The 26494-nt window shown below is 47.1% G+C and overlaps 1 protein-coding gene across 1 annotated transcript in view; it reads left to right on the top strand.

Moving 5' to 3' along the window:
- cntnap1 (contactin associated protein 1) overlaps nt 1–26494 on the top strand; it is a 108260-nt gene that overhangs the window by 64204 nt on the left and 17562 nt on the right. The window contains exons 12-15 of the mRNA XM_072249619.1: nt 4288–4410; nt 15021–15224; nt 16345–16501; nt 18194–18321. Of these exons, the coding sequence (XP_072105720.1) occupies nt 4288–4410; nt 15021–15224; nt 16345–16501; nt 18194–18321 (612 nt within the window). The remainder of the gene's footprint in view (nt 1–4287; nt 4411–15020; nt 15225–16344; nt 16502–18193; nt 18322–26494) is intronic.

Raw genomic sequence — 26494 nt, 5'->3', positions numbered from 1 at the left:
CAGCACTACATCCTTACTTTTGTGTTCTCGTCCTCTCGAGATGAATGCTAACATTCCATTCTCTTTCCTTAATCTTCAGAGAATCCCGTACAAGGTCTCCCAAGTCCACCTGAACTTATGATTTTTTTTTAACTCTACCTCGATTTACAAACTAGTCCACATCTTTGTTCCTTGTACCAAAGAGCATGATCATGCACTTCCTAACATTATATTCCATTTGCCACTTCTTTGCCCATTCCCCCCAATCAGTCTAAGTCCTGCTGCAGACTCCCTGTTTCCTGATCACTTCCCCTGCCACCTGTCTCCATATCATCCGCAAACCGAGACTGAAAGCCGTCGATTCCTTGATCATTGACGTACGAAAGAAGCGATCCCAGCACGGACCACTGTGGCACACCACTAGTCATCGGCAGCCAACTAGGAAAATTCCAGTTTATTCCCACTCTTTCCTTCCTGCCAGTCAGCCAATCGTCTGTGCATTCTAACAACTTTTCCCCGTAATTCTACGGGCTCATATTTTGTTAAGCAGTCTCGTGAGCAGTAGCTTGTTAGGGGTCTTCTGAAAATCCAAATAAAAACATCCACTATCTCTACTTTGTCTATCCTACCTGTTATCTCCTGAAAGAGTTTCACAGATTTATCAGGCAAGATTTTCCCTTGAGGAAACCATACTGGCTAGGGTCTATTTTATCATCAGAGCACCCTGAGACCTCATTCTTAATAATGGACTCCAATGTCTTTCAGCCACTGAAGTCCGACTAACTGGCCTATAATTTCTAATCTTCTGCCTCTCTCCCTCCTCAAAGAGTGGAGTGGGATCTGTAATATTCTAGTCACAGGAACCATTCCAGAATCTAGTGATTGTTGAAAGGTCATTATCACTGCGTCCACGATCTGTTCAGCCACTTCATCCAGCAGCCTGGCATGTAGTCCATCTGATCCAGCTGTTTATCTAACTTCAGACCTTTCAGCTCCCCAAGGAGAATCTTCTTAGTAACAGCAATGATGCTCACTTCTGCCCCCTGACACTCTTGCATTTCTGGCATTCTGCTGGAGTCTTCCATGGTGAAGGCTGACACAGAATATTTATTAAAACTAAACTATTGCTTTCTTAAAAGCTTCCCAATCCCTTACCTTCCCACTAATTTTTCCCTCTATTATATGCCCTATCTTTTGATTTTATATTCATTTGATTTTCATTGTCAGCTGTGGTTGCTTCATTCTGTCTTTCAAATACTTCATCTTCGGGATGTATCTATCCTGCACCTTCCGACTATCACCCACAAACTCCAGCCATTGCCGTTCCGCCATCATCCCTGCTAGTGTCCCCTTCCAATCAACTTTGGCCAGCTCCCCTCTCAAGGCCTCGGTAATTCCCTTTACTCCACTGTAACACTGATACACCTGACTTTAGCGTCTCCCTCTCAAACTGCAGGGTGAATCCTATCACATTATGATCACTGCTCAACAATTCCTTTACCTTAATCTGCTTAATCAATTCCAGTTCAGTACACGGCACCCTATCAAGAATACCCTTTCCCCTCGTGGGCTCACCCGCAAGCTGCTTTAAAAACCTTCTCATAAGCATGGTACAAATTCTCTCTCTTGGGTTCCAGCACCAACCTGCTTTTCCCAAAACGCCTGCATATTGAAGCCCCCCATGACGATCATAACACTGCCTTCTTGACATGCCTTTTCCATCTCCCATTGTAATTTGTAGCTCACATCATGGCTACTGTTCGGAACTCTGTATATCATTCCCATTGGTGTCATTGTACTTTCTTAAATCTATCCTCGAGGATTCTAAATCTTCCTATCCTATCTCACCTCTTTGGAAAGTTTTGATTTCATCTTTTATCAATAGAACCACCCTGCCCCCTCTGTTCCACCTGCCCGTCCTTGTGATACAATGTGTATCCTTGGGTGTTAACCTCCCAACTATGATCTTCCTTCAACCACAAGTCAGTGATGCCAACACCGTCATACCCACCAATGTCTAAATGTGCTACAAGATCATCGACCTTATTCTGTATGCTGTGTGCCTTCAAATATAACACCTTCAGTCCTGTATTCATCACCCTGTTTGATTTTGTCCTCACGTAACCCTGCAACTCATTCGGCTGACAGCAGTTTTGCCCGGTCATCTGCCTGTCCTTCCAGAGAACCTCACCCAACTCTGCACCTAGTTGTCTACCAACTGCCCCACCCTCAGCTCAATCACTCAGCTTCCTATCCCCCTGTCAAATTAGACTAAACCCTCTCCAACAGTTCTAGCAAACCTGCCCACAAGGACACTGGTTCACCGCCTCCCCCAACCCACCGAACTCTCGGGTTCAGGTGTGACCCGTCCCTTTTCTACAGGTCATGTCTTCCCCAGGAGAGATCCCAGTGATCCAGAAATCTGGTGCCCTGTACCTGCACTAGTCCCTCGGCCATACATACACCTGTCAAATCGTCCTATTCTTACCCTCACTAGAGAGGCACAGGCAGCAATCCCGGGATTTCAGCCCTGGAGTTCCTGCTTTTCACCTAACTGCCAAAATTCTCTCTTCGTGGCCTACCCCAGTTCCCCCCACACATCATTGGTGCCAATATGCACCAGGACTTCGGGCTGTTCACACTCCCCCTTTAGAATGCTGTGGACCCAAAGACTTGGCCTTCACAGCCATCTGTAGCGATGAATTCCACAGATTCACAACCCTCTGGCTAAAGAAATTCCTCCTCATCTCTGTTCTAAATGAACATTCCTCTATTCTGAAGCTGTGCCCTCTGGTTCTAGACTCCCCCACTATAGGAAACATCCTCTCCACATCCACTCTATCTGTGCCCTCTAGTCCTAGACTCCCCCCACTATAGGAAACATCCTCTCCACATCCGCTCTATCTGTGCCCTCTGGTCCTAGACTCCCCCACTATAGGAAACATCCTCTCCACATCCACTCTACCTGTGCCCTCTGGTCCTAGACTCCCCCACTATAGGAAACATCCTCTCCACATCCACTCTATCTGTGTCCTCTGGTCCTAGACTCCCCCACTATAGGAAACATCCTCTCCACATCCACTCTATCTGTGCCCTCTGGTCCTAGACTCCCCCACTATAGGAAACATCCTCTCCACATCCACTCTATCTGTGTCCTCTGGTCCTAGATTCCCCCATTATAGGAAACATCCTCTCCACATCCACTCTATCTGTGCCCTCTGGTCCTAGACTCCCCCACTATAGGAAACATCCTCTCCACATCCACTCTATCTGTGTCCTCTGGTCCTAGACTCCTCCACTATAGGAAACATCCTCTCCACATCCACTCTATCTGTGTCCTCTGGTCCTAGACTCCCCCACTATAGGAAACACCCTCTCCTCATCCACTCTATCTGTGCCCTCTGGTCCTAGACTCCCCCACTATAGGAAACATCCTCTCCACATCCACTCTATCTGTGTCCTCTGGTCCTAGATTCCCCCATTATAGGAAACATCCTCTCCACATCCACTCTATCTGTGCCCTCTGGTCCTAGACTCCCCCACTATAGGAAACATCCTCTCCACATCCACTCTATCTGTGTCCTCTGGTCCTAGACTCCTCCACTATAGGAAACATCCTCTCCACATCCACTCTATCTGTGTCCTCTGGTCCTAGACTCCCCACTATAGGAAACATCCTCTCCACATCCACTCTACCTGTGTCCTCTGGTCCTAGACTCCCCCACTATAGGAAACGTCCTCTCCACATCCACTCTATCTGTGTCCTCTGGTCCTAGACTCCACTGAGTCCGGGCCCGGAGACAACAAATGCTCCCTATGCATTAACCCTTTCATTCCCTGAACCATTCTCATGAACTTCCCTGGACCCTCTCCAATGCCTGCACATCTTTTCTTAAATAAGGTGCCCAATACTGCTCATGATCCTCCTGGTGAGGTCTGTCGAATGCTTTATAGAGCCTCTGCATAGCCTCGTAATTCTAGTCCTCTTCCCTGTGGTCTCTGGGTGGTAGCCTACACCAGGAGTGTCTCCACACAATGAGGCATAACTCAGCCCATTCCCAAGACGCGGTTCGTGTCATGTGGCAGCTGTACTTTGGGAGCTGGGCCCACCAAGAATTTCTGATTGGGCAGAGGTTGAGATCATGGTTGCGTCCCTGCTCTGGGATTGTGTGATAGGGCAGTGCTTTCCGCGGCCTTGGTCTGTTTATCTGTCTGCCGTGGTACAATTAACTTGCCCTTCCTCCTTTACACGTCGTGGCACTAATCGTGCCCTCCTTCTCTCTCCATTCCGACCTGGAACTTTGGCAGCTCTCTACCCGGAATCGTGTGACGGATACCGGAGGCAGGGGGTCAGACAGTCGGGGAACTACACCATCGACCCTGATGGCAGTGGTCCAGCTAGACCCTTCACCGTGTACTGCATCATCACAGGTAACTGTGCGCAGCGGCTCACCGTCCAGACATCGACGGGCTGTAGTCCTCTGCCTGATCCCAGCTCCCTCATTTCATCAATGAGATGCCCCCATTTCACTTAACCCAGATGAGTGTGAAGTGGTTCATTCTGGTCAGTCAAATATGATGGCAGAATATAGTATTAATGGTAAGACTCTTGGCAGTGTGGAGGATCAGAAGATTCTTGGGATCCGAGTCCATAGGACACTCAAAGCAGCTGCACAGGTTGACTGTGGTTAAGGCGGCATACGGTACATTGATTGGCCTTTATCAATCGTGGGATTGAGTTTAAGAGCCGAGAGGTAATGTTGCAGCTATATAGGATACTGGTTAGGCCCCACTTGATGTATTGTGCTCAATTTTTGTCATCTTACTACAGGAAGGATGTGGAAACCATAGAAAGGGTGCAGAGGAGATTTATAAGGATGTTGCCTGGATTGGGGAACATGCCTTACGAGAATAGGTTGAGTGAACTCAGCCTTTTCTCCTTGGAGCGACAGAGGATGAGAGGTGACCTCCTAGAGGTGTATAAGTTGATGAGAGGCATTGATTGGGTGGATAGTCAGATGCTTTTCCCCATGGCTGAAATGGCTAACAGGAAAGGGCACAGTTTTAAGGTGCTTGGAAGTAAGTACAGAGGAGATGTCAGGGGTAAGATTTTTTTATGCAGAGAGTGGTGAGTGTGTGGAATGGGCTGCTGGCGACAGTGGTGGAGGTGGGTCTTTTAAGGGACTCCTGGACAGGTACATGGAGCTTAGAAAGATAGAAGGCTATGGGTAACTAAGTAATTTTTTTCCTTTTCCAGTATTTTTGTTAATTTACAAAAAAAAAGAGTATAGAAAAAAATATATCAATACATACTAAATTGCATTTAAAGACTCCTTACCCTATATTCATACAGGTTAATTAATTTGTAATATTGAAATATAGTAATTTTATCATATAAAATCTAACCCATTACCAAGACTGAAGCTGATTAGTAAAGAAAAAAAAATTATTTGTCATCATCTGTGTTTTAACAGCAAATCAAAGGTTTTGAAAATAATTCAGAAAAGGTCCCCACAATGTTTGAAAGTCTTGACTAGATTCAGGGATTGAACATCGAATTTTCTCTAAATTTAAACATGACATCACATCACGTAACCATTGGGCGTGAATAGGAGGGGCCGCATCTTTCCATTTAAGCAAGAGCGTCCTTCTGGCCAGAAGAAATAAAAGCCAAAATGTCCAAGTCAGATGACTCCAAAATAATATCCTTTCCTCCAACAATACCAAATAAAGTGGTCAAAGGACTAGGCTTAAAGTTTAGTTTAAAAAGTATCGAGAAAGTTTGAAAAACTTCTTTCCAATATTTTCCAAGACTCGGACATGTCCAAAACACATGAATGAGTGAAGCTTCTTCATTATTACATTTATCACAATAAGGAGATATATCTAAATAAAAATGAGACAACTTATCCTTGGTCACATGGGCTCCATGGACCACTTTAGATTGTAGGAGAGAGTGGCGAGCACATAATGATGAAGTGTTAACCAATTTAAAAATTTGATCCCAAATTTCCTCAGAAATTGAAGTCTGTAAATCTTGTTCCCAAAGATTTATAATTTTATCTAAAGGAACACTTCTCATTTCTCATCAACACTTCTCAGCAACATATTATAAAATATTAGATATAGATCCATTATAAAAAGGTTTCAAATTAAAGATTACATCTAGTAGATTCTTATCAGGACTTTTAGGAATTGTACTTATTTGAGACCATAAAATATCTCTTATTTGTAGGTATCAAAAAAAATGAGTTTTGGGTAAACTATATTTAGTTGACAGTTGTTCAAACAAAAAAAAAAAGGACTTCCCTCTACAAACAAGTCCTGAAAGTATTTAATACCTAATCTATCCCATTCTTTAAAAGCCACAATCAGAGGGTTTTAAAAAACAATTAGAAAAAAAATGGGACTCGAAAGAGAAAGCTCAATAAGCCGAAGTATTTTTGAAATGTATCTAAGTTCTCATAATGTGTTTAACTACCAGATTATCATTTAACTTACTCAAAGACAAAGTGAGTGAGGATCCAAGAAGAGAAATAATAGAGAATTTATTAACAGAGTTAGCCTCTAAAAAAACCCACATTGGGCAATCCTTGTGATTTATATAATATAACCAGAATGTAAGATTTCTTCTGTTAACTGCCCAATAATAAAATCTAAAGTTTAGTAAGGCTAATCCTCCATACTTTATCTTTCTGAAGATGAATTTTGTTCAATCTAGAATGCTTATTCTTCCATATACAAGATATAATAGAGTTAAGAGAATCAAAAAAGGATTTAGGAATAAAACCCAGCAATGCCTGAAAAAGATATACAGTATAAATTTAGGTAATATAGTCATTTTGATAGAGTGGATTCGACCAGTGATAACGAGAGAGGCGACCAATTTGATGGTATCCTTTTTACGTGATTCAATGGGGTAAGAACATTTTCTTTTTGGTGATTGTTACACCCAAGTAGGTAAATTGGTTTCTTACAATTTTAAAAAAGGAAGGTGAGAATTTGTTGGTATCAAATTACTCAAAGGAAAAAGTTCACTTTTATGTAGGTTTAATTTATAACCTGAGAACTGGCTAAAACAGGAGAGTAAAGAAAGCACGTGGGGTAATGAAGTCTCAACATTAGAAATAAATAGCAGATCATCAGCGTACAGTGAGACTTTATGAATAGTGTCTCTCCTTAAAATACTGGTGTTATCATTAGATTCTCGAAAGGCAATGGCTAAGGGTTCTAAGAGCAAAGGGTTCAACGGCCAGCCTTGTCTAGTGCTACGTTGCAGCTTAAGTGGTTTGGAATTATGAGAATTAGTGATAACCCTAGCGGAAGGAGCTAAATAATTTGATCCATTGAATGAAAACGGGTCCAAAATTGTATTTCTAAAATTTTAAATAAATAATTCCATTTAACTCTGCCGAACGCTTTCTCAGCATCTAGGGATACCACACATTCCGATATCATGTCAGAAGGAGACTAAATAACATTTAATAACCGACGGATTAAATGTTCGATTTTTGATAAATCCAGTTTGGTTATCAGAAATGACAGATGGTACAATATTTTCAATCCTATGGGCCCAAACTTTAAATAGGATCTTAGTATCAACGTTAAGTAAAGAGATTGCTCGTCTTATAGACCACTCAGTTGGATCTTTATTCTTTTTCAATAATAAGAGAAATAGAACCCTTATAAAAAGATTGAGGGAGTCTTCCCGAGTTAAATGAATCCGAAGAAACATAAATGTTACAGGTGCGTGGCGGTGGACGAACCCAAGTGCAGAACACGGGCACTCGTGACTTTGGACTCGTGAGGGTGGCAACCAGGCAGGATGGTGCGAGGATAGACTCTGGGCTGGACGTGTTCTCCTTGGAGTCGTGTTGGCGGGAGAGCGCGTCCGGCTTCCCGTTCTTGGACCCTGGACGGTATGTTGAGGGAAAACTTGAACCGTCCAAAAAAAATAATGCCCAACAGGCCTGGAGGGAGTTCAAACGTTTGGCGGTGTGAATATACCCCAGATTTTTATGATCAGTCCACACCACAAACTGTTGTTCTGCCACCTCCAGGCAGTGCCTCCATTCTTCCAGTGCTAGCCTGACCGCCAGCAGTTCCCGATTCCCCACGTCGTAATTCCGCTCGGCGGGGGGCAGTCGGCGCGAATAGAAGGCTCAGGGGTGAAGCTTCTCGTCCGAACTTGATCGTTGGGACAGGACTGCAATGAATTGACGGGCTGGGTCCAGACGGACCAGGATGGGAGCGGAGGTGAAACGCCTCTTCAGGTCGGTGAACGCCGAGTCAGCTTCGGAGTCCCAACAGAAGGGGGTAGTAGGCGAGGTAAGCCGGGTAAGGGGGGGGCCGCCACTCGACTGTAGTCTGATATATCGGCGGTAGAAGTTTGCAAACCCCAGGAATCGTTCAAGTTGTCTGCGGGTCGTGGGCCTAGGCCATCCTGCCCGGCCTGCTGCGTTCACCAGCAACTTTGATGTGTGTTGCTTGAATTTCCAGCAGCTGCGGATTTCCTCGTGTTTCCGTTCTTCCAGTGCTCGGGGTCTGCTCTCACCTGCCCGCTCTCAATGATACAACCCAGGAAGCTGACCGAAGGAACGCGGAACTCACATTTCTCCGCCTTTAGAAATAACTGGTTTCCCCCGCAGTCTCCAGAGGACTTGACGGACATGGTGATCGTGTTCTTGGGGGGGTGCTAGAAAATATCAGGTATCATCGAGGTAAACGAATACGAACCGATTAATAAAGTCCCTCAGTAGGTCATTGATTACGGCTTGAAAGTCGGCGGGAGCATTGGTGAGGCCAAACGGCATGACCAAATATTCGAAGTGGCCCAGAGATGAATTGAAGGCCGTCTTCCACTCGTCCCCCTCCCTCATCCTGACGCAATGGTGGGCGTTGCGAAGGCTCAGCTTTGAGAAGACGGCGGCTCCATGCACTGGTTCAAAAGCCGAACTAATGAGGGGTAGAGGGTACTTATTCTTAACTGTTTTACAGTTTAGGCCTCTGTAATCAATACAAGGACGAAGCGACCCGTCCTTTTCTACAAAAAAGAAACCGGCGCCTACCGAGGAGGATGAAGGTGTGATAATGCCCGCTGTGAGGGACTCGCTGATGTACTTCTCCATGGCCTCTCTCTCTGATCGGGATAGGTTAAAAAGGCGACTGGTGGGTAGCGGGGCCCCGGGGTGAAGGTCGATGGCACAATCATATGGGCGGTGCGGAGGCAAGGACAGGGCCCGTTGTTTACTGAATACCTGTCCCAGGTCATGGTATTCTGTGGGGACTCGGGACAAATCAAGAGGTTCCGGGACAGGCGGGGTCGCGGTAGCTTCTCTGGGAGAAGGGGCTGACCGCAGACAGTTGGCATGGCAAGACAGGCTCCATTCGGCTATCCTCCCGGTAGACCAGTCGATGTGGGGATTGTGTTGGGTCAGTTATGGATACCCTAGAACTACCGGGGCTTGAGGTGAATGAATGAGACCGAATCGTACTTCCTCCCGATGGTTGCCGGATAGGATCAAGGTCAGGGGCAGCGTACAGTGGGTCACCCGAGCCAGCAGTTTTCCGTTCAGGGCCCGGGCCTTCAGGGGCTTGGTTAGAGGCTCGCGAGGTATTCCGGCCTTGGTGGCTATCTCTTCGTCCAGCAGATTGCCCTCGGCACCGGAATCCACCAAAGTGGATAGGGACAGGGACTGTCGTTGGTAATTCACAGTAGCCAGGATCTGCATCCGAGTCTGGGGGGCTGAAGGGAGTATCGTCCGGCTCACCAGGGCCCCCTTTTCACTGGTGAGGCCTCCCTTTTGGCCGGTGCGTGCAGGTATCCTGGAAACGTCCTGGCTGGCCGCAGTAGGAGCAATCCCCAACTCTCCACCACCGAAGTAGTTCGGCCGGGGAGACACGGTTCCGTCCCAACTGCATCGGTTCCTCCTCCAGGGTGGTGGGGACGGTCGGAGCAGGAGCGACACTTGGAGCGGCTGGGGAGGGGAGGCTGGCTGAGACGGATAAGGTGGACATTCTTCCCCGAGGAGTGGGGCGACTGGTTCTTTCTCTCAGCCGCTCTTGAAGTCGATTATCTAATCAAGTAGCTAGCGAGATCAGAGAGTCCAGACAGTCCGTGTCATCCCTCGCTGCAAGTCCATCCTTTATCTTGTCCGAGAGACCCTGTCGAAACACCTCCCGTAGGGCCTCGTCATTTCCACCCGGAGTCTGCGGCTAAGATTCGGAACTGGATGGAATACCTTGCTACGCTTCGCGAACCCTGACAAAGAGTCAGCAAGCGTTTAGCAGCGTCCTTACCGCGAATGGGTTGTTCGAAGACCTTCCTCATTCCAGCAACAAAGGAAAGGAAGGAGGAACAAACCGCTGGTCGGTTATCCCATATCGCGGTTGCCCAAGACAAGGAATCCACTCGTAACAGTCCCATGATGTACGCAGTCTTGGATTTATCTGAAGTGTAGGTACTTGGCTATACCGGAGAGAATTGTAACAGGAAGGTCCGGCATCTCCCTTGGTCCCCAGCGTAGGGTTCGGGCTCGGGTCCGTACGACTCTCGAGGGGCCTGTGTTGCTGATGCCAGGGGCGACGCCATCCCGAGCGGTGGGGTTTGGGTAGTCGGGGTTCTTGGAGGGGACGGAGATAGGGAAGCGGAAAGTCGGTCCACCTGCTTACTGCCCCTCCGGATATTCGTAGACAGCATCTGAAGGTCTTCCGTGACCTCCCTAAGTAGTTGGTCGTGGGCACCCAGCGGGTAGCCCTAGCTGGCGAGGGCCTGTTGTACGGGGTCCATGTTCGCTGGGTTCATTATGGCTAGTTCGTTCTGTTACACGGGCGTAGCGGTGCAGAACACGGGCGCGGAGTCAGTATCCAGGAGAGTCTTTGCCCAAAGTCTTGGGTTTGGAGAGGATCCAGGAGCGATGCTAGATTTAGAACTAACAGTCCTAACACCCAGAGTCGATCAACAACCTGGCAGCTCCTTGTTGTGATCACGGGGTCTTTATCCTGAACTTTCTGATGGAAAGCAGGTGTGTGTAGTTAGTGTAATCTGGGATTGATTGGAAATTGAATGAGGGGATTGAGGCCCAATTCCTGATAAACAGCACGGTGGGACATTGCCAGAAGAGACCATGAGAAATGAGGTATAAGCAGTGAGGAAAAGGTCTTGTAAAATTCTCCACAAAATCCATCTGGACCCGGAGCTTTCCTCAAACGTAACGAGTGCATAGCCCTCAACAATTTCCTCAAAAGAAATAGGTTGTTCCAACAATTTTCTGTTGTCGGCAGAAATTATAGGAATGTTTAGTTGATCTAAAAAAAGTGTTCATTACAGTGTTATCCTTAGAAGATTCAGGACTATAAAGTTTTAGAGTAAAATTCTCTAAAAGTATCATTTATTTCTAAGTAATCAGTTGTCCTGTCACCATTAGCTTTGTATATTTCTTTAATCTGCTGTTTAGCTATAAAGGTTTTAATTTGATCAGCCAATAATGTACCTGTTTTATCTCCATGAATATAAAATTGACTTTTATCTTTTAAGAGTTGGGTTTCAATTGGATAAGTTAGAAGGAGATCATATTTAGTTTTAGTTTCAACACGTCTTTTATATAAGGCAGGTTCTGGAGCCAAGGCATACTCTTGGTCTAATTGTTTCAGCTGATTAGCTAAATCACTTCTCTCTTTATTAACTTTTTCTTAATACTTGCAGTATAAGAAATAATTTGTCCTCTAATATACGCCTTAAAGGCATCCCATCTGATAAGACTAGAAGTCTCCTTTAATGTATTCTCTTCAAAAAGAAAGTAATTTGTCTCTCCATAAACTTTAAAAAAATCTTTACCAGATGAGAAAGTTAGATTAAATTGCCAAAATCTAGTTGTTTAAAGAAGACCAGGGAGATGTAAAGATAGAAACACAGGAGCGTGATCTGAAACAGCAATCTTTTTATATTCACAGGATCGAAATAATGGAATTATTTGGCTATCAATAAAAAAAATAATTAATCCTGGAATATGTATGATGGATATGAAAGAAAAACGGATATTCCTTGTCTACTGGATGAAAAAAAACGCCAAGCATCAATAACACCATATTTGATTTAAAAAGATTTAATAAACACAGCTGATTTATTTGGTACCATTGGTTTAGAATATGAACGATCTAAAACTGGATTAAGCAACAATTAAAGTCTCCACACATCGCCAATGAGTACAGACTTAGATCTGGCAAAAATGAAAAAAAAACGCTCAAAGAAACCTGGGTCATCTATATTTGGAGCATATACATTGGCAAATACCATTAATTTGTTATTTAGTTTCCCTGATACTATAACAAAACACCCATTAGTATCAGAAATTAATTTATGTTGAACAAAGGGAACTTTATTATCTATAAAGATCGAAACCCCTCTGGCTTTGGCCCGAAACAAGGAATGGAAATGAGATTCTCTCCATCGATTAAAAAAGCGTGAATTGTCACACTTACGTACATGGGTTTCTTGAAGAAAAACAATTGGTACCTTAAGTTTTTTAATATAGGCAAAAATCTTATTTCTTTTCACGGGATGATTTAGACCTTTCACGTTAAAAATAAGTAAATTAATGCTTTGATCCATTTAAAAACTATTTATAAGAAAGGTACCTATCAGAAGAATATATATCAAACCCAAATAATAAACCTTGAGATATATTAACTAAGCAACAGAATTGACCAGATTCCCAAATCAGCTTCAAGAAAAAAGAACTTCCCATCCCCCTCCCTTCTCCCAAAGAGAGAAACTCGGTCAAAGAACAATGCTATCTACTTCCCCTAAGTACATTCCCCTAGAAAGCCTGTTGGAACCGCTCCAAAGAAATCAAGGTTATTTACTGCTCCAACCAAGACTAAATAATATACAGTGGAAAACAAGCTTAGACAGGTTTATCAAACACAGAGAGCAATTATTCATACTGAAAAATATTAAACAGTCATTTTCAAATATGTAGTATTTCTGTTTTTGCAAGCTTTTCAATCTATTCAGTATATGTATACAGTAATTTTTTTCAAGTCTAAAAATTCTAGCGCCTACTCCTTCGTATAAAACCATTTAAATGATCCATTTTCCAATGTAGTTCTCAATCGTGCCGGAGAATGAAGAGAGGGTTTAAAATTTTGACTGTATAGCTCCGCCATAACTTTTTCAAACTTACCACATTCTGCCATGACTTCTGATGAAAAATCTTCAACAATACAAATCTTTTGATCTTGGTAGTCAATCATACCTTTTCCAAGGGCATCACGAATCAGAGGGTCCTTTATTTGAAATTCATGGGAACATATAATGACTGATATCGGTTTTGATTTTGGAGTCGATCCGTAGATAGGCGACCTGTGGGCACAGTCAATCAACGGCAGAGACTTTATAATATCAGGGAATAAGTCCATAAAAAGGTTTGCAAAGAATTCTTTAGGATTATCTCCTTCCATTTGTTCTTTAAGTCCCAAGATTCATAAGTTGTTCCTACTACTTCTGTTTTCCAAATCAATAATCTTCCGTCTCATTATTTCGTTGGACTTGGATTGTTTTTCATACAGCTTCTGCATATCATGCATTCTGTCGTCCAGTAAAGTAATAACATCTTCATGTTGTTTTATCTTCTTGTCATGCTCGGTTAGAATTGCTTGAATATCTTCTAGTTTCGTACCTATTTGTTTAATTTCAGCGCTGATTTCTTTTCTGAGCTGTTGAAACTCCTGGCCGCTGACGGGGTAACAGCTCTCTCCTGATGCTCCTAATTTACTTTTCACTCCAACCTCTTGAAATGTTACCGTTAGACCGGATATTATTTTTACTGCGACTACCAAAGCAGCTTTGGAAGCTATTACAGGCTCAATTCAAAGCTTACTGAGGGTAATTTCTAAAGCAAGTACATGCCCAGCACAGCATTGTGGGCCGAAGGGCCTAGATTGTGCTGTAGGTTTTCTATGTTTCTATGAGGGGAGATTTGATAGAGGTATATAAAATTATGATGGGTATAGATAGAGTGAATGCAAGCAGGCTTTTTCCACTGAGGCAAGGGGAGAAAAAAACCAGAGGGCATGGGTTAAGGGTGAGCGGGGAAAAGTTTAAAGGGAACATTGCGGGGGGCTTCTTCACACAGAGAGTGGTGGGAGTATGGAATTAGCTGCCAGACGAGGTGGTAAATGCGGGTTCTTTTTTAACATTTAAGAATAAATTGGACAGATACATGGATGGGAGGTGTATGGAGGGATATGGTCCGTGTGCAGGTCAGTGGGACTAGGCAGAAAATGGTTCGGCACAGCCAAGAAGGGCCAGAGGGCCTGTAGTTTCTATGGTTCTATGTTTCAGATCAGAAGGGTGGGGGTGGGATCTCACTGAAACCTATCGAATATTGAAAGGCCTGAAGGGAGTGGACGGGGAGAGGGTGTTTCTTGTAGCGGGAGAGTCTAGGACCCAGGGGGCACAGCCTCGGAATACAGTGACGTCCATTTAGAACAGAGATGAGGAGGATTTTCCTCAGAGAAAGGGTGGCGAGCTTGTGGATTTCTTACTCACAGACGGCTGTGAAAGCCAAGTGACTGGGTGTAAAGCGGAGAAAGATAGGTTCTTGATCGAAAAGGGGGTGTCGAAGATTACGGGGAGAAGGCAGGAGAACGGGGGTTTGAGCGGGATAATAAATCAGCCATGATGGAATGGCGGGGCGGACTCTATGGGCCAAAGGGCCTAATTCTGTTCCCGCAGTGTAATTGCATGGTCTACGTGGGGACTTCGACCCGTGTTAGATTGGAAGGGGCTTTAGGAGGCCAGGTGGGTTGCGGGAAGTGACGGAGTCAGATTGCGTGGGGGGGTGGGGGGAGTTGGTTTGGGGTCAAGCTGTTGAAGTGAGCAGTGTTACTGTCAGGTCAGTTCAGAGCTGGTTGTGGTCATAGGTCAGGTTTGGCCAGTCTCGGACCAGGTCAGCAAAGGGGGAACTCGTCAGGTGATGGTGGACGGGGTGGGAGAGGTTTGCAGAGGCAGCGTCCGACCCGCTGGCCTGTTTTGACAGAGAACCAAGCCTGGACAGTCGTTTACCACCTGCAGCAACAGGAGACCAAGGTGACGGGCTCGACCCTGGAGAAGCCGTACGTGGGGACAATCCAGTATTACAACAACACCGAGGAAGAGATTTCCGCGATCACGATGGCGGCCGAGTACTGCGAGCAGAGAATCTTCTTCTCGTGTTACAGGTCCCGGCTGCTGAACAGCCCGTGTAAGTGGGTCGGTGGGGGTCGTGTCCCAGGTCCCGGCTACCGAACGGCCCGTGTAAGTTTAGCGGTGGGGATTCACGGGGCAACGCCACGTTCCTCGGGACTTGTTTCACCCAACGCCGTGATAAGAGCGCTTTAGGTCAACCGTAGCGGGATCGGGATTAGGATTAGTGGAGTACACCGGGAGTGGGTTGGGAACCGGAAAAGCCGTGGCGGGTCTTGCACCGATTCAGATTTCTGATTCCGATTGACTGAAACGTACAGTGAAGCGTGCACGAGTTCCACACCTGCCCCCACACCTCCTCCCCTCAAGGACCCAAACAGTCCTTCCAGGTGAGGCGACACTTCACCTGTGAGTCTGTTGGGATCGTATACTGCGCCCGGTGCTCCCGGTGTGGCCTCTAATCCCAGGGCATTCGCACTCCTCCAGCTCAAACGAACTTCATTTTAGTGTGCCCAAGGAGACCAGCGTGGGCCCATCTGTCAGCCAGACTGACCTGGCCTACGAACAGAAAACGGCCATTGACACGCAGAATTGGCTCCTCAGTTGATCATTTGCTAAATTGCACAGTAGCTGTTTGAATTCCGTATTTGCAATGTTAATCAGTTGTTTAAATTTAATTGAGCCCAGAAGCTGACACTTGAAGATGGTAAAGCAGTTGCCCCCCTTAGCCGTTCCGCATCCGCCCGTTATTCCCACCTCGTCCGTCTCCGGCGGCCCCTCGCTGTGCAAAGGGCAAGCTATGTTCTTCAAGGATCTTTCTAGAACAGGTCTCACTTCAGAGGCCCCCACTTGCCTGGTCGGAGTACGCTGTCTGTCTGGGCTTTGACTGCGGCCCACCGTAGTGACCCTCGCCTGGACTTGGCCCTTGAACCTGGACTTGGCCTTTGACCCTGCAGCTTCCGCGCAGACGCAGGCAGGGTGCCATTTGATATTTAGAGTATTGGGGGTTAGGAGGTCGGGAGCAGAGCGGGCAAGGGAGGATAGGCAGGACAGGGCCAGCCGATGTACGACCCTCTCTCTCCTGCCGTAACGTGTGAGGCGCGCCGTCTGTGTCACGCCGCGGGGCAGCCCCCTCCCGACTCCTGACAACTTCTGCCTTTGACCCCCTGCCTTGACAGCCGGACTGCCCTTCAGCTGGTGGCTGGGCCGCGGCTCCGAGAAGCATTTCTACTGGGGGGGCGCCAGCCCGGGCACCCAGCGCTGCTCCTGCGGCATGAGGAGAGACTGCGCTGACCCGAAGTACTACTGCAATTGCGATGCAGACTACAAGCAATGGTGAGCCCTCTGTCAGGCGTCCCGACGGGGGGGAGGGGGGGCGGGGGTGGTGGGGAGAAGCAGCAGTCGGGGTTTGCGCCCACGCCCACGCCCACGCCCACGCCCACGCCCACGCCCACGCCACACGCTGAATGTTCAAGTAACCCAGCGCGAGAGATTTTTAATTTAATTTAAATTTTATGTCAAAGGTACATCTCAGTAGCAGGTCCATCCGGCCAATTACACCCCTGCGATCAACTAACCTGCCAACCCGTACGTCTGTGCACTGGGAGACTAGACACCTCCCCTTAGAGACAGAAGCGGGAACCGAACCCGGGTTACTGGCGCTATCAAGCGCACTGCTCACCGCTGCTGGGCGTTTCCCCGCTCTTCCAACGTCACCCCGGGAAACTGCAGCGGTGTATTTCACGTGACAGCCGGGCCCCAACTCCTGCTCCCCCGGGGGGGGGGGGGGGGGTCGGAATCCGTAGGTAGGACGGCAAGGAACCACGTGGGTCTTTTAAGCGGCTCCTGGATGGGTATATGGAGCTTAGAAAAATAGAGGGCTATGGGTAACCCTCGGTAATTTCTAAAGTTCGGCACAGCATTGTGGGCCGAAGGGCCTGTATTGTACTGCAGGTGTTCCATGTTTCCACGTAGTCCAAGAAACCACTGCAGTTGGGCCTCGCCACCCTACCGAGCTGTCCGGTCAGCCCGGGACCGTGGGATCGCTCCCAGGGCTCTGCCTCCCCACCCCGCCCCGATCCTGAGAATACCTCCCGAAGCCCCAGCCTTTAGGGAAGAACTTACTCTTTCCCCTCACCGGCTCCCCTTCCCCGGACCCCCGGCGGCTGTGTTCACTGCGTCCGGTGTCTGTAACCAAGGACTGTAACGCAAGGTTTTCTGTTCATTTTGATCAGAGACCCCACCCCCGGGAGGGGGCGGTGCTGAGGCGTGAATTCAGTCCATGGGCTCAGGGCTCAAATTCCAAAAAGGTCATAGGACACACGAGCACAATTAGGCCATTCGGCCCATCGAGTCTGGTCCGCCATTCCATCATGGCTTATCTATTACCCCGCTCAACCCCGTTCTCCTGCCTTCCCCCGCGCAACTTCTGACGCCCCGACTAACCAACCTCCGCTTTAAATGTGCCCAATGGCTCTGCCCCCCACGGTCGCCTGTGGCGATGAATTCCGCGGCTCCCAGCCGTTCAAACCGGAGTTGAGAAATTCAACCCCGGTAACGGGACCCATGGACTGGAAATCCGCCGAATTCCCCGTTGTTCTGCCTCCCCCTTAACCAGTCTGACCATGGGCACGCCAAGCCCCTGAGGGCGGGTTCTGTCCTGCGCCGTGGGTGGATTTAGCTCCCGCGTTATCGCTGGCTTTCCCAGCAGCCCGGGTGAACTCCGCGGGCCCGCTGCCGGCCCTGTGACCCTGGGCAATGCAGCAGGACGCTCATAACTGCGGGCCGTCTCCGTAGACGTTGGGTACGCGCAGAGGGCAAGGTGACATGGCACCAGTAAGCCAGGAGCGATCTCGCTGTTATCCAGCGTGGCCTCCTCTTGCCAAAGCCTGGTGTTAAATTACTGAGCTGGTCTGCACTGAAATGCTTGAGCACCCGAAGCCTTGCGTCGCCCGCGGCAAACTCTTCGTGCCTCTCTCTCTGTCTCTGCGCGTCCCCATTTTCTGCCTCTTTTATTCGCTCCCACAGGCAGTCGGACCAAGGCTGGCTGAAACACAAGCAAGATCTGCCAGTTACCAAGGTGGTCGTGGGTGACACAAATAGAACAGGTTCTGAGGCCAGGTTCAGAGTGGGACCTCTGCGTTGCTATGGTGATGGTGAGTATTATGGTCCAGTGAGCACCAGTGGGGGAGGGGGGGCGCAACCTAGACTCGGGTCAAAGGTCCGGAAAGATTTTGTACAACGTGCGTCAGAGGTCTTCATCTCAATCTGTCCCACAAGTATAAGCACGCAATTCGGTGAAGCCCCCAAGACGAGGACGGAGGGAACTAGATCCTGGACTAGATTCCAGGGTTGAGATTGGCTGAAAAGGCAGGAGGCGAAGAGTGGGCATAAAGGGAGCATTTCCTGGTTGGCTGTCGGTGACTAGTGGTGTTCCGCAGGGGTCGGTGTTGGGACCGATTCTTTATATGTCGGCGGTTTGGAATGAATTGAATTGAATTCAATTGACTTTATTGCTTACATCCTTTATATTCATGAGGAGTGAAAAATCTTTATGTTACGTCTCCGTTTAAATGTGCAATGTGCAATTTATAATAATTACTATGTACAAGAGGGCAATCAATATAACATAGAAATACAATTGTATCAGCATGAGTTAATCAGTCTGACGGCCTGGTGGAAGAAGCTGCCCCGGAGCCTGTTGGTCCTGGCTTTTATGCTGTGGTACCGTTGCTCGGCTGGTAGCAGCTGGAATAGATTGAGAATGGGGTGGATCGGGTCCCTGTGCTGAATAGTAGGAAATTCACAACTGCAGGTGCGCTGGGCAGTCCGCACCACTCTCTGCAGAGTCCTGTGATTAAGAGCGGTACAAGTTCCCAAACCAGGCAGTGATGCAGCCAGTCAGGATGCTCTCAATTGTGCCCCTGCAGAAAGTTCTTGGGATATGGAGGGCCACACCAAACTTCCTCAACCGTCTGATGTGAAAGAGGCACTGGCATTTATAGCGAGAGGATTCGAGTACAGGAGCAGGGAGGTACTACTGCAGTTGTACAAGGCCTTGGTGAGACCACACCTGGAGTATTGTGTGCAGTTTTGGTCCCCTAATCTGAGGAAAGACATCCTTGCCATAGAGGGAGTACAAAGAAGGTTCACCAGATTGATTCCTGGGATGGCAGGACTTTCATATGAAGAAAGACTGGATGAACTGGGCTTGTACTCGTTGGAATTTAGAAGATTGAGGGGGGATCTGATTGAAACGTATAAAATCCTATAGGGATTGGACAGGCTAGATGCAGGAAGATTGTTCCCGATGTTGGGGAAGTCCAGAATGAGGGGCCACAGTTTGAGGATAGAGGGGAAGCCTTTTAGGACCGAGATGAGGAAAAACTTCTTCACACAGAGAGTGGTGAATCTGTGGAATTCTCTGTCACAGGAAACAGTTGAGGCCAGTTCATTGGCTATATTTAAGAGGAAGTTAGATATGGCCCTTGTGGCTACGGGGGTCAGGGGGTATGGAGGGAAGGCTGGGGCGGGGTTCTGAGTTGGATGATCAGCCATGATCATAATAAATGGCGGTGCAGGCTCGAAAGGCCGAATGGCCTACTCCTGCACCTATTTTCTATGTTTCTATGTTGTGCTTTTATCACCGCACAGCCGGTGGGTAGAGACCACGTGAGAACCTCAGTGATGTTTATGCTGAGGAACTTGAAGCTGTTCACCCTCTCAGCCCCAGATCCATTGATGTCAATAGGGGTTAGCCTGACTCCATTCCTCCTGCAATCCACAACCAGCTCCTTTGTTTTTGTGACACTGAGGGGGAGGTTGTTTTCTTGACGCCACTGTGTCAGAGAGATGACTTCCTCTATGTAGGCTGCCTCATTATTATTTGAGAATAGGTCAATCAGTCATAGTCATACTTTATTGATCCCGAGGGAAATTGGTTTTCATTCCAGTTGCACCATAAATAATAAATAGTAATAGAACCATAAGTAGTTAAATAGTAAAAAGTAAATTATGCCGGCAGATTATGAAATAAGTCCAGGACCAGCCTATTGGCTCAGGGTGTCTGACCCTCCAAGGGAGGAGTTGTAAAGTTTGATGGCCACAGGCAGGAATGACTTCCTATGATGCTCTGTGCTGCATCTCGGTGGAATGGGGGGAGGGGGGAAAAAGAGGAGTGCGGTAGTGATAGGGGACTCGATAGTTAGAGGTGTAGATGGGAGGTTCTGTGGTCGTGACAGAGAATCCAGGATGGTTTGTTGCCTCCCAGGTGCCAGGGTCAAGGATGTCTCTGATCGATTGCATGACATTCTGAAGTGGGAGGGTGACCAGCCAGATGTCGTGGTGCACATCGGTACCAATGACATAGCAAGGAAGAGTGAAGAGGTCCTGGACAGTGAGTATAGAGAGCTTGGTAGGAAGTTGAAAAGCAGGACCTCAAGGGTGGTAATCTCAGGATTGCTACCTGCTCTAGGTGCCAGTGAGGGTAGGAATAGGATGCTCTGGAGGAGGAACAAGTGGCTGAGGAACTGGTGTAGGGGGCAGGGTTTCAGATTTCAGGATCATTGGGACCTCTTCTGGGGCAGGTGGGACCTGTACAAGAGAGACGGGTTACACTTGAACTACAAGGGGACCAATATCCTTTCAGGGAGGTTTGTTAGTGCTATTGGGGAGGTTTTAAACTGGATTTGCAGGGGGATGGGAACCAGAGTGCCAGAGCTGACAGTGTGGCTGGGGTGAAAATAAATGATATTGAAAGTTTAAGCAAATCCACTGATAGAAAGGTTGTGAGTGGTGGTAAAAATCTTCTGAGGTGTATATATTTCAATGCTAGGAGTATTGCGGGGAAGGCAGATGAGTTGAGGGCGTGGATTGACACGTGGAATTATGATGTTGTAGCAATTAGTGAAACTTGGCTACAGGAGGGGCAGGACTGGCAGGTTAACATCCAGGGTTCCGATGTTTCAGATGTGATCGAGGCAGAGGAATGAAAGGTGGGGGAGTAGCATTGCTGGTTAGGGAAAGTATTACAGCAGTGCTCAGGCAGGACAGATTAGAGGGCTTGTCTACTGAGTCCTTATGGGTGGAGCTGAGAAACAGGAAAGGTATGGCCACATTGGTGGGATTGTATTACAGACCACCCAATAGTCAACGAGACTTGGAAGAGCAAATCTGCAGAGAGATAGCAGGCAACTGCAGGAAACATAAAGTTGTGGTGGTAGAGGATTTTAACTTTCCATACATTGATTGGGACTCCCATACTGTTAGGGGTCTATATGGTTTAGAGTTTGTAAAATGTGTTCAGGAAAGCTTTCTAAATCAGTATATAGAGGGACCAACTAGAGGGGATGCAATATTGGATCTCCTGATAGGAAACGAATTAGGGTAAGTGATAGAAGTCTGTGTAGGGGAGCACTTTGGTTCCAGTGATCATAACACCATTAGTTTCAATTTGAAATTGGACAAGGATAGATCTGGTCCTAGGGTTGAGGTTCTGAACTGGAAGAAGGCCAAATTTGAAGAAATGAGAAAGGATCTAAAAAGCGTGGATTGGGACAGGTTGTTCTCTGGCAAAGATGTGATTGGTAGGTGGGAAGCCTTCAAAGGGGAAATTTTGAGAGTGCAGAGTTTGTATGTTCCTGTCACGATTAAAGGCAAATTGAATAGGAATAAGGAACCTTGGTTCTCAAGGGATATTGTAACTCTGATAAAGAAGAAGAGGGAGTTGTATGAAATGTATAGGAAACAGGGGATAAATCAGGTGCTTGAGGAGTATAAGAAGTGCAAGAAAATACTTAAGAAAGAAATCAGGAGGGCAAAAAGAAGACATGAGGTTGTCTTGGCAGTCAAAGTGAAGGATAATCCAAAGAGCTTTTACAAGTATATTAAGAGCAAAAGGATTGTAAGGGATAAAATTGGTCCTCTTGAAGATCAGAGTGGTTGGCTTTGTGCGGAACCAAAAGAAATGGGGGAGATCTTAAATAGGTTTTTTGCGTCTGTATTTACTAAGGAAGCTGGCATGAAGTCTATGGAATTGAGGGAATCAAGTAGTGAGACCATGGAAACTGTACAGATTGAAAAGGAGGAGGTGCTTGCTGTCTTGAGGAAAATTAAAGTGGATAAATCCCCGGGACCTGACAGGGTGTTCCCTCGGACCTTGAAGGAGACTAGTGTTGAAATTGTGGGGGCCCTGGCAGAAATATTTAAAATGTCACTGTCTACAGATGAAGTGCCGGAGGATTGGAGAGTGGCTCATGTTGTTCCGTTGTTTAAAAAAGGATCGAAAAGTAATCCGGGAAATTATAGGCCGGTGAGTTTAACGTCAGTAGTAGGTAAGTTATTGGAGGGAGTACTAAGAGACAGAATCTACAAGAATTTGGATAGGCAGGGGCTTATTAGGGAGAGTCAACATGGCTTTGTGCGTGGTAGGTCATGTTTGACCAATCTGTTTTTCGAGGAGGTTACAAGGAAAGTGGATGAAGGGAAGGCAGTGGATATTGTCTACATGGACTTCAGTAAGGCCTTTGACAAGGTCCCGCATGGGAGGTTAGTTAGGAAAATTCAGTCGCTAGGTATACATGGAGAGGTGGTAAATTGGATTAGACATTGGCTCGATGGAAGAAGCCAGAGAGTGGTGGTAGAGAATTGCTTCTCTGAGTGGAGGCCTGTGACTAGTGGTGCACCACAGGGATCAGTGCTGGGTCCATTGTTATTTGTCATCTATATCAATGATCTGGATGATAATGTGGTAAACTGGATCAGCAAGTTTGCTGATGATACAAAGATTGGAGGTGTAGTAGACAGTGAGGAAGGTTTTCAGAGCCTGCAGAGGGACTTGGACCAGCTGGAAAAATGGGCTGAAAAATGGCAGATAGAGTTTAATACAGACAAGTGTGAGGTATTGCACGTTGGAAGGACAAACCAACATAGAACATACAGGGTTAATGGTAAGGCACTGAGGTGTGCAGTGGAACAGAGGGATCTGGGAATACTGATACAAAATTCCCTAAAAGTGTCGTCACAGGTAGATAGGGTCGTAAAGAGAGCCTTTGGTACATTGGCCTTTATTAATCGAAGTATTGAGTATAAGAGCTGGAATGTTATGATGAGGTTGTATAAGGCATTGGTGAGGCCGAATCTGGAGTATTGTGTTCAGTTTTGGTCACCAAATTACAGGAAGGATATAAATAAGGTTGAAAGAGTGCAGAGAAGGTTTACAAGGATGTTGCCGGGACTTGAGAAACTCAGTTACAGAGAAAGGTTGAATAGGTTAGGACTTTATTCCCTGGAGCGTAGAAGAATGAGGGGAGATTTGATAGGGGTATATAAAATTATGATGGGTATAGATAGAGTGAATGCAAGCAGGCTTTTTCCACTGAGGCAAGGGGAGAAAAAAAACAGAAGACATGGGTTAAGGGTGGGGGGGGGAGTTTAAAGGGAACATTAGGGGGGGCTTCTTCACACAGAGAGTGGTGGGAGTATGGAGTGAGCTGCCAGACAAGGTGGTAAATGCGGGTTCTTTTTTAACATTTAAGAATAAATTGGACAGATACATGGATGGGAGGTGTATGGAGGGATATGGTCCGTGTGCAGGTCAGTGGGACTAGGCAGAAAATGGTTCGGCACAGCCAAGAAGGGCTAAAGGGCCTGTTTCTGTGCTGTAGTTTCTATGGTTCTATGGAATGAGTCTCTGGCTGAATGTACTCCTGTGCCCAACCAGTACATTATGTAGTGGATGGGAGACATTGTCCAAGATGGCATGCAACTTAGACAGCATCCTCTTTTCAGACACCACCGTGAGAGAGTCCAGTTCCATCCCCACAGCATCACTGGCCTTAAGAATGAGTTTGTTGATTCTGTTGGTGTCTGCTACCCTCAGCCTGCTGCCCCAGCACACAACAGCAAACATGATAGCACCGGCCACCACAGACTCGTAGAACATCCTCAGCATCATCCGGCAGATGTTAAAGGACCTCAGTCTCCTCAGGAAATAGAGACGGCTCTGACCCTTCTTGTAGACCGCCTCAGTGTTCTTTGACCAGTCCAGTTTATTGTCAATTCATATCCCCAGGTATTTGTAATCCTCCACCATGTCCACACTGACCCCCTGGATGGAAACAGGGGTCACCAGTACCTTAGCTCTCCTCAGGTCTACCACCAGCTCCTTAGTCTTTTTCACATTAAGCTGCAGATAATTCTGCTCACACCATGTGACAAAGTTTCCTACCGTAGCCCCGTACTCAACCTCATCTCCCTTGCTGATGCATCCAACTATGGCAGAGTCATCAGAAAACTTCTGAAGATGACAAGACTCTGTGCAGTAGTTGAAGTCGGAGGTGTAAATGGTGAAGAGAGAGGGAGACAAGACATCAGCAAATTTAATTAGCAGATTTGAGCTGTGGGTGGCAACACAGTCATTGGATATACAGGGAGTAAAGGAGGGGGCTTAGGACACAGCCCTGAGGGACACAGTCCTGTGTTGAGGGTCAGAGGGGCAGAGGTGAGGGAGCCCACTCTTACCACCTGCCGGCGATCTGACAGGAAGTCCAGGATCCAGCTGCACAAGGCAGGGTGAGGGCCGAGTTCTCTGAGCCTGGAAGATGCAATCAATTATTTTCTGACTGGGGAGCAAACTCAGAAATCCGCCGTGCAAAGGGATATTGGAGTGCAGGGATTCCCCTGAGGGTTAATTTGCAGATTCAGTCAATAGTGAGGAAAGCAAATGTAATGATAGAGTTTATTTTGAGAGGACTGGACTCTAAAAGCAAGGATGTAATGCCAAGGCTTTATAAGGCATTGGTCAGACTGCATTTGGAGTATTGTGAGTAGTTTTGGACCCTTTATGATAGAAACATAGAAAACCTACAGCACAATACAGGTCCTTTGGCCCACACAGCTGTGCCGAACATGTCCTTACCTGAGAACTACCCAGGCTTCCCATAGCCCTCTATTTTCCTAAGTTCCATGTTTCCATCCAGGAGTCTCTTAAAGGGCCCTGTCGTTTCTGCCTCCACCACCACTGCTGACAGCCCATTCCACGCACTCAACACTCTCCGCGTAAAAATAAATTGCCCCTTGTCATCTCCTCTGTATCTAATTCCAAGCACCTTAAACCTGTGCCCTCTCGTGCTAGCCATTTCAGCCCTGGGAAATAGCCTCACGATCAATGCCTCTCATCATCTTGTACACCTCTATCAGGTCACCTCTCATCCTCCGTCGCTCCAAGGAGAAAAGGCTGGGTTCACTCAACCTATTCTCATAAGGCATGCTCCCCAATCCAGCCAACATCCCTGTAAATCTCCTCGGCACCCTTTCTATACTTTCCACATCCTTCCTGTAGTGAAGCGACCAGAACTGAGCACAGTACTCCAAGTGGGGTCTGACCAGGGTCCAATATGGCTTAGAAAGGTTATGCCGACATTGGTTAATGTATGAGGAACGTTTGATGACTCTGGGCCTGGACTCACTGGAATTTAGAAGGATGAGGAGAGACCTCATTGAAACCCATCGAATATTGAAAGGCCTAGATAGAGTGGATGTGGAGAGGATGTTTCCTATAGTGGGGGAGTCTAGGACCAGAGGATACAAATAGAGTGGATGTGGAGAGGATGTTTCCTATAGTGGGGGAGTCTAGGACCAGAGGACACAGATAGAGTGGATGTGGAGAGGATGTTTCCTATAGTGGGGGAGTCTAGGACCAGAGGGCACAGATAGAGTGGATGCAGAGAGGACGTCTCCTATAGTGGGGGAGTCTAGGACCAGAGGACACAGGTAGAGGGCATGTGGAGAGAATGTTTCCTATAGTGGGTGAGTCTATTTTCAGAGGACACAGATAGAGTGGATGCAGAGAGGATGTTTCCTGTAGTGAGGGAGTTTACAGCCGGAGGGCACAGCCTCAGAATAAAGGGTCATCTCTTTAGAACAGATTTGAGGAGGAACTTGTTAAATAAGAAGGTGGTGATCTGTGGAATTTATTGCCGCAGGCGACTGGTGGGGGACAAGTCGTTTGGATATATCTGATGTAGAGGCTGATAGGTTCTTGATTAGTCAGGGTGTCAAAGGTTACGGGTAGAAGGCAGGAGAAGGTTGAGAGGGATAGTAAATCAGCCATGACGGAGAAGACGTGAAGGGCCGAATGGCCTAATTCTGCCCCCATCTCTCATGGGCTTCTGGAAGGGTGGTCATTGGACTCCCGGTAGCTGGGACACCGGACCCCACCGGCCGAACATCGGCGGTTATTGTGTTTTACAGCGAGCTGCTGCCACCCAAATTTCTTAACACCCAGTGAATCTGGTTCCACGAGGTTGCGGGTGGATTTGGGCATTTTCA

The sequence above is a fragment of the Mobula birostris genome, chromosome X (genome assembly GCF_030028105.1).
Source record: "Mobula birostris isolate sMobBir1 chromosome X, sMobBir1.hap1, whole genome shotgun sequence".
Taxonomy (NCBI): domain Eukaryota; kingdom Metazoa; phylum Chordata; class Chondrichthyes; order Myliobatiformes; family Myliobatidae; genus Mobula; species Mobula birostris.
This window is presented reverse-complemented; position numbering and strand designations above follow the sequence as displayed.